Source organism: Candoia aspera, chromosome 3 (assembly GCF_035149785.1).
Source record: "Candoia aspera isolate rCanAsp1 chromosome 3, rCanAsp1.hap2, whole genome shotgun sequence".
Taxonomy (NCBI): Eukaryota; Metazoa; Chordata; class Lepidosauria; order Squamata; family Boidae; genus Candoia; species Candoia aspera.
The window spans coordinates 112283361-112300711 of NC_086155.1; the positions used below are offsets into that span (position 1 = coordinate 112283361).

The 17351-nt window shown below is 39.4% G+C and overlaps 1 protein-coding gene across 3 annotated transcripts in view; it reads left to right on the forward strand.

Annotated features, from left to right (window-relative positions):
* The window catches only part of DZANK1 (double zinc ribbon and ankyrin repeat domains 1), a 50023-nt gene that overhangs the window by 6953 nt on the left and 25719 nt on the right, over nucleotides 1-17351 (forward strand). For all 3 annotated transcript variants that reach the window (XM_063298613.1, XM_063298616.1, XM_063298615.1), the window contains exons 3-4: nucleotides 12327-12480; nucleotides 14460-14571. In XM_063298613.1, coding sequence (XP_063154683.1) covers nucleotides 12327-12480; nucleotides 14460-14571 — 266 coding nt within the window. The remainder of the gene's footprint in view (nucleotides 1-12326; nucleotides 12481-14459; nucleotides 14572-17351) is intronic.

The window sequence follows — 17351 nt, forward strand, 5'->3', positions numbered from 1 at the left end:
TTTGTTTTGAATTCTTTAAAAAAAAACAGGATAGGATGGGACTTTGAAGGTTGGACACTAGAGAGAACTAGAAGGAACTAAAGGTTACAATTAAGAACACGTAAGTTTGACTTACTAATACAGAATGGAGCAAAATATTTTAACATTGGACATATTGAAGGATATTTTTGAACAATGGACCCAGAAGTTCTATAGATAAACTGTGTTTAAAAGATGTTATGGAACAGGTTTTACCGGACAAGACTGAGTGATCTGAAAGTGGATTTAAAAATGACAGGTTACAAGAATGATATGCCAAAAAAATGCTACACTGGACATACAAAAGAAACCAGCTGATGTCTTAATAATTAAAAGGGATATACAAATAATAAACCAAGAGACTGACCTGGATAATTTTCCTATATTGGATTTGCAAAAGAGTCTTCTTAAAGCTTTGAAGAATTTTGTGAGAAGGGACAAAGAAGAACTGAAAAGAAATCAAGTTCTAGGACATTATTTGAAGGGATTAAAGATCAAGATTGTTAAAAGTTGGGGTTTCCAGTGAGGAGAAATGGCAGAAGGCTAGTCCTAGCGAAGCTCCGTAGCTCGGATCTACAACACGGCAATTATTCGGTGTCTCAGGAAGTAATTTGAGATATGAAGCATTCTCCAGAGAAGGAAAAGCTGGTGAATCACCCCCTGCCTTCCAGACCGCTGGAACTCACTGAGGAATCATGGAGTCACATTGAATGGTGAGAGTCAGCTGGGAAGCAGGAGAGCCATCTTGTAGGAGCCACATATGAAGCCTTTTTAAAAGGACATTACTTCTAACCACCTCATTTCTAAAATCACTTTGTTGTACTTTAATCAGAGAATTTGAAGAGGCTATCTCCACTACAGAAAAACTTTTTCTCTTGGTGGGCTTTTCATTATTTTCAAGGCTTTTTTCAGTGTGTTTCTATTGAATTTAAAGGACTAACAACTTAGTCCTAACATGAAAGACTTACTGTTTTACAGAAGCTTTTTTTTTTCTTCCCTTTTCTTATTCTAAACTAAGATATAAGCTAGTTTAAGTGACCACTTAAGATACATATACTTTACTGTAATTTCCCCTCTTCTTGTTGCCACTAGAGGGAGCTATTAAATTGAAATATAAGTTATAAATAAACTATGAATACTAGAAAACAAGACATGGGTCTGGAGAAGGTGATTGGATAAAAGGCCTCTTTGAAGAGTACACCCTCAAAACTTTGCAAACTATTGCTCAAAATGTTAACCAATCATTGGAATTAAAATTTGCTGCTTTTGAAAAGAGGCTTGACCAAAAATTGGAGAAGTTGGGGGAAAAAATGGAGAATTTTAAAAAGTTAACGACAGAGTTGATTTATTAGAGAGTGAAAGAGAATGAACTTGATAGAATTGTACTGTTGGAATTAAGAAACAAGGAATTCTGTTTAAGATTTAGGGGAATACCTGAAGTTAAAGAAGATCTCAGAAGATTATACAAGCTTTGGCATCCCTAATTGATTGGGATGAAGATAGAACATTGGATGAAATAGAAAATTTTTTTTGTATCAATTCTAAATATGCAAATATACATAATAAACTGAGAGATGTGCTGGTAGAGTTTTCTAGGAAAAAAAACAAGAGATTTGGTTTTGCAAGCACACTTTGATGCTAAACTTAATATTGGAGGAGAAGATACAATTGTGCTTAAAGAAATACCAGTAAGGATCTTAAGAAAGAGGAAGGAATATGCCTTTTTGATGGATGTGTTGAAAAAGAATAAAGTCCCCTTTCATTGGGAAAGATTAGAAGGGGTGAGTTTCACATTTCAACAAAAAAGATTTAAATTAACTTCAATTTCTAAAGCTAAAGACTTTTTAGCGAGACATAGAGTGGATTTGGAACAAGACACAGGCAGAATTAAAAGAAGGAAGGTACAATATATAGAGAAGAAATGGCTGTTACTTCCAAAGACTCTGATGAATTACTTACATAAAAATGGATCTGAAGTTCCTCACATGGAATATTAATGAAGCAAACACTCCAAAAAAAAGGAAAACAGTTTTTCATTATTTACATAAATTGAAATATGTGATTTGTTTACAGGAAACACATATAAAGAAAAAAGATCCAAGGCAACAAGGCTCAGAGAGCACCAAGGACTCCACAGTTCAACCCTGAGCTACAAATATTCGCTTCGATAGATATAAAATATTTAGTAAATAAGAAATTTATTGGGGCAGGAGTTTGTTTTGGCTAATTCAAAGAAAATTAATGGAACTGTAATTTATGTTAAATCTTATCTGAAACCACGTTTGTTACTTGTGGATGACTATGGCAGCGAATGATGACAAAAGTAAGTTCTATATGAAACTTTTGGATGAACTTCTCATACCAAAGTTGGTGCTTGATGGGAGATTGGAACAGAGTTACTGCACCATTGATTGATAGAGTATCTGAGAAGCAAATTAAAATTAAACAAGGAAAATTACCAAAGTCTCTCTATGACTTAATGAAAAATTTGGCACTAGTAGATTCCTGGAGATATAAAAATGGAATGGCAAAAGATTATACTTTTTATTCTGAGAGATACAAATCATTTTCAAGAATTGATATGATATGGATCTCAACAGATCTGGCAAATAAAATTTCTAAAGTGGATATTTTACCAAGGACCTTTTCTGATCACAATCCCGTAAGTATTGTTACAAAGAAAATTTCTAGAACTTTTAGATGGAGATTGAATGAAGCTATTTTGAAAAAAGAAGAGGTTGTTGAGGACTGTAAAAGGAAATTAAAAGATTTTTTTGAAATTAACTTAGGTAATGACATAGATATAAAAACTGTGTGGAACACTAGTAAAGAGGTTATGAGAGGGCATTTTATATATCACAATCAAATTATTCAGAAAAAATCTCAATAAAAACTACAAATGGTTTTAGATCAGATTAAATTAAAAGAGAGAGAGTTGCAGAAAAAGCCATCAGATAATATTGTTTATCAACTTAAATTATTACACCAGCAAGTTTCAGTGTTAACGTTAAAAGAAATTGAAATGAAATTAAAATATGCTAAGCAGAGATATTTTGAATTTACTAACAAACCAGGAAGATGGTTAGCATATAAATTAAGGAAAGAAAGAGAAGAAAATTATTACAAAAATTCTGGATGGTAATGCTGGATTCGTGGATAATAAAAAAAAAACTTAAAAGCATTTTACAATTTCTTTTCTAATCTATATGAAAAGCAGGAAATTTCATTGTAAAAGATTGATGAATATTTGAATAAACAAAAGTTACCAAAACCTTTTCAAGCACAGAAATTAATACTGAATAACCACTTTTGAAATAGTGGAAGCTATAAAGAAAACTAAGTTAGGAAAAACACCAGGACCTGATGGAATATCTGCAATGTATTATAAATGTTTTGCAGATCAGATTATTTTACCTTTTAAAGAATTGATGAATTCGATTTTGTTGGGTTCAGCAATGCCAGATACATGGAGGGAAGCAAACATTGCACTCATACCAAAAGGAGGACAGGACCCCTTTTTGATTAGGAACTACAGGCCAATTTCATTGTTTAATAATGGTTATAAAATATTTGCATTGGTGTTAGCAGAAAGGATGAAAATAATTTTACAGGAAATTATTCACCATGATCAATGTGGATTTCTACCTAAAAGACAATTAAAAAACAACATAAGAATTGTGTTAGATATCATAGGATATTTACAATATCATAATGAATGTCAGATGGCCCTTATTTTTTTAGATTCAGAGAAAGCCTTTGATAATTTGAATTGGATTTTTATGTTCAAGGTTTTGGAAAGTATGGAATTTGGAGAATCTTTTATAAAGGGAATTAAGCCAATTTATACATCCCAAAGGTCTAATATTATTGTGAATGATGACTGAAACATGTAAGATAGAAAAAGGAATAAGGCAAGGATGTCCTTTATCACCTTTGTTGTTTATTTTAGTGTTAGAGGTTTTTAACAGGGACATCAGAAGGGATGAAAAAATAAAAGGCTTAAAGATTAAACAGGAGGTTTTTAAGTTAAGAGCATTTGCTGATGATCTAGTCTTGATTCTACAAGATCCTTTAGACTCGGCTGAATATTTGATGAAAATATTGAAATAATTTGGGTCGTTAGCGGGTTTCAAAGTAAAAAAAAACAAAATGTTAATTAAAAATATGACACTGAATAATCAAGAATTGTTGATAAGAAAGACAGGTTTTAAGAGTGAAAAAAAGATTAGATATCTGGGAGTGATTTTGTCAACTAAAAATAGTGCATTGTTTCAAAATAACTATAGTAAAATTTGGAATAAGGTTAAAAAAGATCTGATAAGATGAGAAAAATTACACTTGTCGCTTATGGGGAGAATTTCTGTAATTAAGATGAATGTATTGCCTAGGATCTTGTTCCTTTTTCAGATGATACTGATTTTCTCAACAGATAGAATATTTAAACAATGGCAAAAAGATATTTCAAAGTTTATTAGCAAGGTAAAAAACTAAGAATTAAGTATAAACTCTTACAGGATGCTAAGGAACGAGGAGGTCTGGGGTTGCCGGATTTAAAATTGTATTTTGAGGCATATTGTTTCCTGTGGATGAGGGATTGGACAACCTTAGAGAATAGAAAATCGTTACAACTTGAAGGTCATGTAAGATTTGGATGGCATGCCTACCTGTGATATGACAAAGTTAAGGCAAATAAGGAGTTTAAAAATCATTACATTAGGAAGGCTATATTACAGATTTGGGATAAATACAAAGCTAGACTGTCACTTAATGTACCTCTGTGGTTATCACCCCAGGAAGCATTTTCTAGAAGAGAAAATGTGGGCGAAACAAAGTGATTAAAATATAAAGATTTATTAAATTTTGAAGAAGGCAAACCTATGTTTAAGACAAGAGAAAAATTAGAGATAGAAGGTCTTTCATGTCGCTGGTTTATTTATATGCAATTATTTGAACATTTTAAGTTGGATAAAAAGAATTATAGATTTGTAAATGAAATAACTTGCCTTGAGACTCAACTTTGTATGGAGGATGAACAAGTCAAGGAGTGTATGGTTAAATGGGCTAGAAATTTTGGGTATAATATGATGGAACAGTGGGAAAAATGTGGACAAAAGGTTTAAAATTTACATTAAATTATAATTTAAAGGAAAATCTTTATAAAATGATGTACCGCTGGTACCTAACACCTGACAAGTTATCGAAAATGTTTAAGAATGTAACTAATGTTTGCTGGAAATGTTCACAGGGAGAAGGAACTTTTTACCACCTTTGGTGGACGTGTGAAAAAGGAAAGAAATTTTGGGATCAGATATGTACTGTTATTCAAAAAATTCTTAATGTAAATTAAAAAAAATTCTTAATGTAAATTTGAAAAAAAAAAAGAACAACCCCCCCCCCCAGTTCTTATTAGGTTTGATGGAAGAAGAATTGGAGAAACAGCATGGAAATTTGCTTCTCTATATGACTACTGCTGCAAGAATACTCTATGCTCAACAGTGGAAGGAACCACAAATACCAACAAAGAAAGAATGGATAATTAAATTAATTGACTTGGAACAAATGGTGAAGCTAACTGCTCTAATAAGAGATAATATTGTTTCCAGATTTATAGATTCATGGCAACCATTTTTAGACTATCTGCTCGTGATGGAAAAAATGAAGTTATGATTATGGGTTCTACTGAATAGTGGGTTTGTTTGGATAGAAATAGGGCTAATAATGGATAAATTAGTGGTAAGAGATTAATTTATTTCAATTATATGTATATCTGTAATTGGGATAGCTGGAAGTCATTTCTTTGTTCTTATCTTCTTTCTACTTTCATATTTATAGTTTGTACCTTTTTTCTTTTAATGCTATCATCTATCTTTACTGTATTTACTGTTTTGTATTTTAACTATATTCTGATAAAAATAAATCTTTTTTTAAAAGTTTGTTAAAAGTCGAAGGAATATAAAATTGGTTTATTTGATCAAAGTTAAAATAGATATGTGTTATCTTTGGTAACCCTTAATGGACTGTCGCTGATCAGGACTGAAATGACGAGGCTTTAAGGATTTGTTTATAGATAAGAGATGGGATATGGGAAGAAGAGATCATTTGTTGTATTTTAAGAGAAGGTGGTAAGTTACTAAAATTGTTTATAGTTGTTGTGATGAAGGGGGAAGTCATTTCTTTATATACTGTATTTTGTTTTTCTTTACTATATTCTTATTTTTTCTTTCTTTTCAATTTTTCAATTTTTTTCTTTTCTGCACCTTTTTTTTTGGGTTGTATTAGTTTTTTATCGTAATTTTTAATAAAATTACTATTTAAAAAAAAACATAGGATTTCAGTAGGCCTTTTGGGATGCAGTGAAAAGGAGAAAGAGGATTGGATGTCAGCTACATAGAGATGACACCAGACCCCCAAACCCTGATGCAGAATGGACAAAATAAATTCTTGTGGAGTGCCACAAATCAAGAGATGTACCTCAAGTAGAACTTGAACTGGTTTGCCTTTGACTTCTGGTTTGACTGTGAACTCATATCTTCCAATTGAAGAGGATACCAATCCAAGCAGTGCTGTAGAAATGCCATATTATATGATGTATTATAAATTTCAAAATTTAAGAACTTTTTCTAAACTTTAGAAATCATTATTAATATAGCTTTTACACAGATTATGTTAGCCAAACTTTAGGGCATACACTTGCAAGGAGCAAAATTGGTAGCTTGCCAAGTAGTGCCAGAGTAAAACATACCAAAAGGGTCATCTTGTCCCTTGTCTTTCTTAGAAGACTCATTGTTTCATTCACCAAATAATGTATTTCACTATAATTCACCATCTTCGGGGAAGACGCCCCCGGTGTTTGTTACCGGTGGCGTGTTCCGGCCCTCCAAGTTCAGACCCGGGCCCTGGACAGCAGATCCTTGAGGGCCCTGGTCTCTGGCTGCTGCTGCTTAACGCCAGGTCAGTTAACAACAAAGGCCCCCTCATATGCGATTTGATCGCAGAGCAGGGGGCAGACCTGGCATGTATCACTGAAACCTGGCTGGGCTCAGAAGGGGGGATAGCCCTCTTGGAAATGTGCCCAGCTGGGTTTCGGGTGTGGCACCAGCCAAGATACCAGGGTAGGGGAGGAGGGGTGGCTGTTGTCATCCAAGAGTCTCTGGTGCCTTCAGGGGCCCTGCCCCACAAGTTGCCAGGTGTGAGACCCTGTTCTTCAAGTTGGGTTCCCGAAAACAGCTGGGAGTATTGCTACTGTACCAGCCCCCCTGCTGCATAGCAACCTCCCTGCCTGAGCTGCTGGAGGCCGTCTCGGGTTTGGCAGTGGAGCTCCCCAAACGTATGGTTCTGGGGGACTTCAATCTGCCTTCCCTGGGGCGTGCCTCGGAGGCAGCTTGGGAGTTCATGGTTACCATGGCAGCCATGGGCCTGTCCCTGATCATTCGGGACCCGACTCAAGACAGTGGTCTCACTCTGGACTTGGTCTTCTTGTTGGAGCAGTGGCAACGTGATCTGAAGGGAGAGCTGCATCTATCCCCATTGTCATGGTCAGATCACGCTCTGGTGGCCCTAAGATTCTCTTATGCCGCTCCCCTCCGCAGGGAGGCAGGACCCATTCAATTGGTCCACCCCCGGCGACTGATGGACCCAGTGAGGTTTCAGAGAGAGCTGGGGGAGGTGCCCAGGGATCTGCTGCACAGTCCAGCGGAGGCCCTGGCTGCTGCCTGGAACAGGGAAGTGGCTGGGGCCTTGGACAGGATCGCGCCTGTGTGGCCTCTCTTGCCTCATCCAACCCCACACTCCCCATGGTTCACGGAGGTGCTGAGAGTTTTGAAGAGGGTTAAGAGACGCCTAGAGCACCGCTGGAGGAAGACAAAGACCGAATCCGACCGAACACAAGCTAGGGCCGCTATTAAGGCCTACCTTGTGGTGGCAAGAGCGGCGAAACGACAGTATTTCTCCGCTCTTATTGCATCCACAGATTGCCATCCTGTTTAAGATCACACGTACCTTTTTGGGGAAGGTGGGCCCAGTGACCCACCTACAGGGCCGTGCAGAAGAGTTTTCTGAGCATCTGCAGGATAAAATCACTCGGATCCAGTCTAAGTTGGACTCCATGCATGAAATACGGTCTGTGGAGATACCGAGGGAATGTTTTAGCCTTGTTATCTGGGAGCAGTTTGATCCAGTTGGACCCGAGGAAGTGGATAGGATCCTCCGGATTGTGAATGCCACCACCTGTTATTTAGATCCATGCCCCTCCTGGCTGGTGAAAGCAGCTCGGGAGGTGACATGTTGAGTCCAGGCAATGGTTAATACATCCTTGTGGGAGGGGGTGTTTCCAGTTGCCTTTAAGGAGGCGCTGGTACAACCCCTTCTCAAGAAACCATCATTGGACCCTACTGTACTGGATAATTTTTGTCCAGTCTCCCACCTCCCCTTTTTGGGGAAAGTGGTTGAGAAAGTGGTGGCATTACAACTCCAGAGGATTCTGGAAGAAACGGTTATCTAGACCCCTTTCAGTCAGGTTTCAGGCCTGGATATGGGATAGAAATGGCATTGGTTGCACTTACGGATGATCTCTGGCGGGAGCGGGATGTGGGTAGTACATCCATCCTCGCTCTTCTTGACCTCTCAGCGGCTTTCGATACCATCAACCATGGTATCCTTTTGGGTCAGCTCAGGGAGTTGGGCTCAGAGGGTAGGTGGCGTAGTTTTGTGCTGGTTCACCTCCTTCCTCCAGGGCCGATCCCAGTCGGTGGTGATAGGAGAGGAGAGATCCGACCCTCAACCCCTCCATCATGGGGTGCCGCAGGGTTCGGTTCTCTCTCCTCTCTTGTTTAACATCTACATGAAACCACTGGGTGAGATCATCCCTCACTACAGGTTGAGGTATCATCAGTATGCTGATGATACCCAATTATACATCTCTATCCCGGGTGAGGTAAGTGATGCAGTGACTGCCCTTTCTTGGTGCCTGGGGGCTGTGGGGGTCTGGATGGGGAACAACAGGCTTCAACTGAACCCTGGTAAGACGGAGTGGCTGTGGGTTGATGGGGCTTCATCTTCTGGAAAACTGTCATCTTTAGTTCTGGATGGGGTGGCACTGCCCCAGACAGACTCAGTGCATAATCTGGGGGTTCCCCTGGACTCACAACTCCTGCTCAAAGAGCAGGTGGCAGTCGTGGCCGGGAGGGCCTTTGCGCAACTTCGGGTTGTGCGCCAGTAACGCACATTCCTGGATTGTGAAGCCCTCCGAACAGTCACTCATGCCCTGGTTATCTCCCATATAGACTACTGCAATGCGCTCTACATGGGGCTACCCCTGAAGAGTATCCGGAAGCTTCAGCTGGTCCAAAATGCAGCTGCGCGGACTATTTTTGGTGCACCTAGGTGGGCACATATAACACCGTTGCTGCGCGAACTGCACTGGGTGCCAGTTTGCTTCCAGGTCCAATTCAAGGTCTTGGTTATTACCTTTAAAGCCCTACATGGCACAGGGCCAGGTTACCTGAGGGACTGTCTCATCCCCATTACATCGGCCCGCCCCACCCAATCATCCAGAGAGGGCATGTTACGGACTCCGTCCATAAGAGAATTTCATCTGGCGGGGTCCAGGAAGCGGGCCTTCTCTGTGGTGGCCCCCGCTCTCTGGAATATCTTGCCCCTGGAGGTGAGGCAGGCCCCTTCTCTCCTGACCTTCCGGAAGGCCCTGAAGACCTGGTTTTGCCATCTCGCCTGGGGTGGGAAAGTGAAAAACCATTCTTCAGGATGGCTCGCACCCTAGAATCCCTCCCACCAGCCTGGATTTTACATTTCTCTTGGATTTTATTTATTTATTGTGTTTTATTATAATTGTTTTATGTGATTTTAATGTTTATGTTTTATGTGGGATTTTATTGTAAACCGCCCAGAGTCCCTCTTCTGGGGGAGATGGGCGGTGGCTAAATATGAGTAATAAATAAAATAATAAATAAATAATGGTAAAACAAACACTCTGTAGATTAAGTTGTATCTGCTTTTATACAGTCAGGAAAGCCATTTCTCCATTATGTTGGAAACAGTATCAAGAATAACTTAAGAAGCATTGCTAATAACAAGGCAGCAGGAGACGACGGTATTCCAGCTGAACTGTTCAAAATCTTGCAAGATTATGCTGTCAAGGTAATGCATGCTATATGCCAGCAAATTTGGAAAACACAAGAATGCTATCAGATTGGAAAAAATCAACTTATATCCCCATACCAAAAAAGGGAAACACTAAAGAATGTTCAAACTATCAAACAGTGGCACTCATTTCACATGCCAGTAAGGTAATGCTCAAGATCCTGCAAGGTAGACTTCAGCAACTGATGGAGCGAGAATTGCCAGATGTACAAGCTGGGTTTAGAAAAGGCAGAGGAACTAGGGACCAAATTGCCAATATCCGATGGATAATGGAAAAAGCCAGGGAGTTTCAGAAAAACATCTAGTTCTGTTTTATTGACTATTCTAAAGCCTTTGACTGTGTGGACCATAACAAATTGTGGCAAGTTCTTAGTGGTATGGGGATACCAAGTCATCTTGTCTGCCTCCTGAAGAATCTGTATAACGACCAAGTAGCAACAGTAAGAACAGACCACGGAACAACAGACTGGTTTAAGATTGGGAAAGGAGTACAGCAGGACTGTATACTCTCACCCTACCTATTCAACTTGTACGCAGAACACATCATGCGACATGCTGGGCTTGAGGAATCCAAGGCTGGAGTTAAAATCGCTGGAAGAAACATTAACAATCTCAGATATGCAGATGATACCACTTTGATGGCTGAAAGCGAAGAGGAACTGAGGAGCCTTATGATGAAGGTGAAAGAAGAAAGTGCAAAAGCTGGCTTGCAGCTAAACCTCAAAAAAACCAAGATTATGGCAACCAGCTTGATTGATAACTGGCAAATAGAGGGAGAAAATGTAGAAGCAGTGAAAGACTTTGTATTTCTAGGTACGAAGATTACTGCAGATGCTGACTGCAGTCAGGAAATCAGAAGACGCTTAATCATTGGGAGAAGAGCAATGACCAATCTCGATAAAATAGTTAAGAGCAGAGACATCACACTGACAACAAAGGCCCGCATAGTTAAAGCAATGGTGTTCCCTGTAGTAACATATGGCTGCGAGAGCTGGACCATAAGGAAGGCTGAGAGAAGGAAGATCGATGCTTTTGAACTGTGGTGTTGGAGGAAAATTCTGAGAGTGCCTTGGACTGCAAGAAGATCAAACCAGTCCATCCTCCAGGAAATAAAGCCAGACTGCTCACTTGAGGGAACGATATTAAAGGCAAAACCGAAATACTTTGGCCACATAATGAGAAGACAGGACACCCTGGAGAAGATGATGATGCTAGGGAGAGTGGAAGGCAAAAGGAAGAGGGGCTGACCAAGGGCAAGGTGGATGGATGATATTCTAGAGGTGACGGACTCGTCCCTGGGGGAGCTGGGGGTGTTGACGACCGACAGGAAGCTCTGGCATGGGCTGGTCCATGAAGTCACGAAGAGTCGGAAGCGACTAAACGAATGAACAAAAATTACAGTCTCATTATATGCAATGATCCTAAACTAATAAAGATTCAGGACATTGTTGTGGAAACCACCATCTGCAGGCTTTTTCATTATTAGGAGAAGATGTATCAGTTTGCCAGTTCACAGAAAGACAGTTAAAAAAGAAATAAAGCATCTCCACCCTAAAATACTTTTGGGATATATTGATTTTAAATGGGAAATAGATCAGTTGCCAGAATTCTTGTAACTCCATCCCTTCATAAGAAAGCCAGTTTGGTGTAGTAGTTAAGGCAACAGGCTAGCAACTGGGAGACTCTGAGTTCTCGCCCATCCTTAGGTTTCTAATTGTTTATGGTTGTAATGATACATTTCATATTTTTATTTTAGTTTTTCCATTATATTTTTCTCACTTTTTGAAACACTTTTATGTTTTTTTGATAATGTATGTATCTTTGTATATTGTTTTTTCTTTTTTCTTTTTCTGTTACTATCTAAAAAGCAATAAAAAATTAAAAAGGTTTCTAGCCTGATGCCTTAAGCACTATACCAAATTGACTCTCTATATCATTACTGATACTATTATTTAGCAAATGCTCAACTTTCTAGTAAGCTGTCCCACATTTACATGACTGTTTCCCAGATATACTACTTTCCAGAGCCTATAAATTCTTTTTTCTTTTTGGACATCTGTGACATAAATGTTTGCCTGTATGCTTAGTTTTTTGTAAATGTGTGATGTCTTACAGAAAGGAACGATGCAGACTTCCTTATTACTGTCTTTCAGATACACCTGATGTGACCATACATTTTACTATTGATGGAAGTAAACCACAATATTTTAAGAGATTTGATTATCAAGATCATAATACTTTTAAGTATAAGGGTCCAGTTACATTACCAGATGGGAAAATAACCATCAAGGCACTGGCAGTCACAAAGTAAGTATCTTTACTATGTAATTCCTGTTTTAAATAAATGCAGAACTGGGCATTCCTTTGTCAGGAACTTAGAAATGAGATTTTGGCATGTATAACTTGTTTTGCTTTTTATGGAAGAGATATTTAGTGAAGCAGGTTTTACTGTATTAGGAGAAGAATGTGCATACATATAGATGTGTTTGTAGGAAATCTACAACACATAGATTACAGGCATTGATAAGAGATTCTTTACCTGAATTTCCTGTGCTAATACACAGAGCTATGTGGCTAAATTTTGCTATTTTGTAGAGGTTCTCCATGCTGATAATTGAGGTGGAATTTTCTGGTTCTATATTTTGTTTACCCCATTATTTAGGTATCAATAATGTCTTGAATTCTATGCCAGAATAATAATTCTTACAGGAAAATTTACAAAATTGCTAACCATCTGTATGTGACATAATTAAAACATGCTTTTTTCAGATCTGTTGTTGTATTTGCAGCATTTTCCTACAGGTTTTCAGTCTTTTTGATGTAATAGTGACATTTCTGTCTTCACTGTAGTAGTGCCAAACAAGTGTATGTAAATCCTATCTAGTCTTGTAATTCAGGGCTTGTAATGGGAGACAGACTTTTGTTCTGAAAATGGCAATCCAGGGGAACTCTGAATAACTTGAAAAAAAAAGGATTTATATTTTACTCTTTTTTTCTCTATCATGAACTTTACACAATCTCTTCTTTTAAAATGCTCTTTGTATTTCAAGAGAAGCTTCTTAAATTTTGTTTTCCATCTGAATATAGATCATGACTCAGATTATGCTACACTTTCAGCACAACCTATAACCTGTATTTTGGTTTATGTTTCCTAAACTCAAACTGAAATTTAACCATTAATTCCCTATTCTAGCAGCCTCTGGGCACAGAACATGAGAGGAGGAGCAATTGAGAGTTGAGCTGCTCCTGCAGCAATAGCTGTGCTATTTTAGTTTTGTTTTCAGTACCCACAGATGTGGTGCAGTGTGAGTGCCGGGCACAAGGTGGTAGTAGGGAGACTCACTCCATCCCATGTGCAGTAGCTCTGACCTCAGTCAAGCCTCCTGTACCTTTTCTGCATTTGTTTGTTTTGAAAAAAGAGTGCCTACTAAGCAGCCACTACAAAGAGGGTGGGAAACTACCCAAAAGAAAAGGAATGGCAAGCTGGAGTCAGCTATAGTATTTTATTGTAAACCGCCCAGAGTCCCTCTTTTGGGGGAGATGGGCGGTAGCAAAATTTGAATAAGAAAGCAAGCAAGCAAGCAAGCAAGCAAGCAAGCAAGCAAGCAAGCAGTGTTATCTGGAATTAGTTTGATGGGTTAGTACTTTATCCATGATTGAAACTAAATCATGCTTACTATATAATGCAAACATGGTCAGTGACTTGAATGATGATATTTAAACATGTAGTTGAAACCAGTTTATTTATTTTCCTAATGTTTGCATGATTGATTCTCTGTGCAAATTTTTATTTTTATTTTAAGTTAATGTTTTATTGATGGGATTTGTTTTTCTTTAATTTTTAATCATGCTAGCCACACTGAGAAGTCTTTCCTAAATCACAAGGTTGGTTATAAATATGTTAAGATACTAAATATTTATTAGTTGATTTCTTTGTTTTATCTGTGCTGCCCTTCTCAGCATGTGGTAGCTGCTTTGTCAGGGCTCAGAAGCTAAACAGGGTGTGACCTGGTTAATACATGGGAAACTACCAGGAAATTCTTGACCTATAAATAATCTGGAAGAAGGCAATGGCAGGCCATTTCTCCATATTTGCCAAGAAAATCAAGCTCAGTCTGAGAGGGTCTTCACCATTTTTTTTCCCTTTCATAATATCAGACAGCCAGTAAAAAATTAGGTTTGTCACCTCTGTTAAGTCGCTTATATATGATTGGTGTGCTATTCTGCCTCTTTGGGCCACAAGTTATGTTGGTCTTGTCTAATATTTATTGATTCTTAAATTACAGAGATTGCAGAGAGAGTGCCATTGTAACAAAAGTATTTGTAGTAGAATATGCAACTCCAAACCCACATAATCCTGATAAAGATGAAAATTTCCTGAATTATCTCATCAGACAGGTAATTTTATAAAATTTGAAATATCTATTGTAATGTGTTATAATGCTAGTATAATATGAACATTTTGCAACATATAACTTACAGTATACCTTTGCTCCTGTGTATATCCATTAGTGTAGTTAAAAGAAATCAGGGATTTGGAAACAGAGTCACTAACAATAATATCAGAAATCCTTCTATTTAAGTAGGCTTTGAGAATTCTCACTGAGCAAGTTTTGCTCAAATTAGACTTTCGTCCTTTAAACTTACAAACAAGTTTTCTTCTAGCTACTCAAAGTAGCCCACTAAGGCTTAAGCCATATTTTTTCACTACCAATTTCGGAAGCAATTATCCTGCTCTACTCTGCCTTAGTCAGGCCCCACTTGGAGTATTGTCTTCAGTTCTGCACACACCAATTTAAAAAAGACTTTTTATCCTGGCAGTATTCCCTTATTCCCCTCAGTTCTTTTTTGACTGCCGTAGCAGTGGTAATATTCAGCATCTTTTTTTATTTTTCTTTTAGATACCATTCTTTTAACTATTCCCTTGTGTGTCTTCTGTTTTTCATTTATTTATATAGTCAGGACGTTTGGAACATTACTGCATTACCTTTGGCTTGTGGCCTCTGTGTCTGTAAGAGCATGACCTATGACAGTAAAATCCCTTCAACTGATGGCTGTTTCCAGTATATTCTTTGATTGAAAACCACATTGTGCACACTTGAGCTTACTGCCATAGAATCATAGATTTGGAAGGTGCTTAGGTCATCAAATACAACCCATGCTCTTTATAGGAATCCAAATTAAAGCATTCCAGACAGATGGTTGTCTAAATTCTACTTGAGTAGAGTAGCCATCCAAGGAATTCCCCTTCTTTGGATGCTACTCTACTCAAGTAGAATTGAATAAAAGAGAACAAATCTTGGCCTTCTACGTGATACCCTTTCACACTTCCCTAATTCACATAAGATGGAGGGGGGTAATGGAGAGTAAAGCACAGTCAGACTTGAAAGATTCTGTTCCTAAAGCCAATATTAATAAAAGTAATTTTAGCCTTCTGGTGGTGTTGATTTCTTGGTTTGGTCTACATAGTCAGGCTGACAATTTGTCAAGCAGTTATTTTCTTCCATTCACTTAGTTGGGTTCTGTAAGTAGAAATCTGTTCGTAATGCATGAGACCATGACTACATCACTGCTTAATCATAACTGCTTGTTGAGTGGTCATCTGTTTTCATTTAATCCTCCTTGGTCCCTCTCCAGTAATCTATCTGCTTCATATGTAAACTGCATCCACCGTATGTAACCTTGGAGAAAGACGAGGACCGAACCCGACCAAACACAAGCTAGAGCCGCTGTTAAGGCCTACCTTGTGGCAGTAAGAGCAGCGAAACGTCAATATTTTTCTGCTCTTCTTGCATCCACAGAATGCTATCCAACAGCCCTGTTTAAGATCACTCAATCCCTTCTGGGGAAGGTGGGTCCAGTTACTCACCTACAGGGCCGTGTGGAGGAGTTTTCTGGGCATCTGGAGGATAAAATCGCTTGGATCCATTCCAAGTTGGATGGCAAGCATGCAGCATGGCCTGTGGAGATGCCTGGGGAATGTACTTACCCAGTTATCTGGGAACGGTTTGACCCTGTTGGGCCCGAGGTAGTGAACAGGGTTCTCTGGACTGTAAACACCACCACCTGTCAATTAGATCCTTGTCCCTCCTGGCTGGTGAAGGCAGCTCAGGAGGTGACATGTGGGTGGGTCCAGGCGATGGTGAATTCATCCTTGCAGGAAGGGGTGTTTTCAGCGGCCTTTAGAGAGGCGCTGGTGCACTCCTCCTCAAGAAACCATCACTGGATCCCACCGTCCTGGACAATTTTTGTCCAGTCTCCCACCTTCTCTTTTTAGGGAAGGTGGTTGAGAAAGTGGTGGCATTGCAGCTCCAGAGGATCCTGGATGAAATGGATTATTATCTGGACCCTTTTCAGTTGGGTTTCAGGCCCAGACATGGGACGGAAACAACTTTGGTCACACTTTTGGATGATCTCTGGTAGGAGCAGGATGAGGGCAGTGCATCCATCTTTGCTCTTCTTGACCTCTCAGTGGCTTTTGATACCATCGACCATTGTATCCTTTTGGGTTGGCTCAGGGAGTTGGGGGTGAGCAGCGCAGTTTTGCACTGGTTCACTTCCTTCTTCCAGGGCCGGTCCCAATTGGTGTTGATAGGGAGCAAGAGATCTGGCCCGCAGCCCCTCCTTTTTGGGCTGCCGCAGGGTTCAGTACTCTCTCTGCTCCTTTTTAACATCTACATGAAACCGCTGGGTGAGATCATCCATCACCACGGGATGAAGTATCATCAATATGCTGTTGATACCCAACCATGCATCTCCATCCTGGGTGACTTAAGTGATGCTGTAGCCACCGTCTCTCAGTGCCTGGAGGCTATAGGGGTCTGGATGAGGAAAAACAGGTGAACCCTGTTTTAGCTGAGGGTTGGGGGCTCCCTGGCATCCAGGAATCTTCCATCTTTGGTTCTGGATGGGGTTGCACTACCCCAGACAGATCCAGTGTGGAGCCTGGGTGTTCTCCTGGACTCACAGCTCCTGCTCGAAGAGCAGGTGGCAACTGTGGCCAGGGGAGCCTTTGCCCAACTTCATGTTGGGCACCAGCTATGCCCTTTCCTGGATCGGGAATCCCTCCAGTCAGTCACTCATGCCCTGGTCATCTCCCACATAGACTATTGCAATGCGCTCTACATGGGGCTACCCTTGAAGAGTAACTGGAAGCTACAGCTGGTCCAGAATGCGGC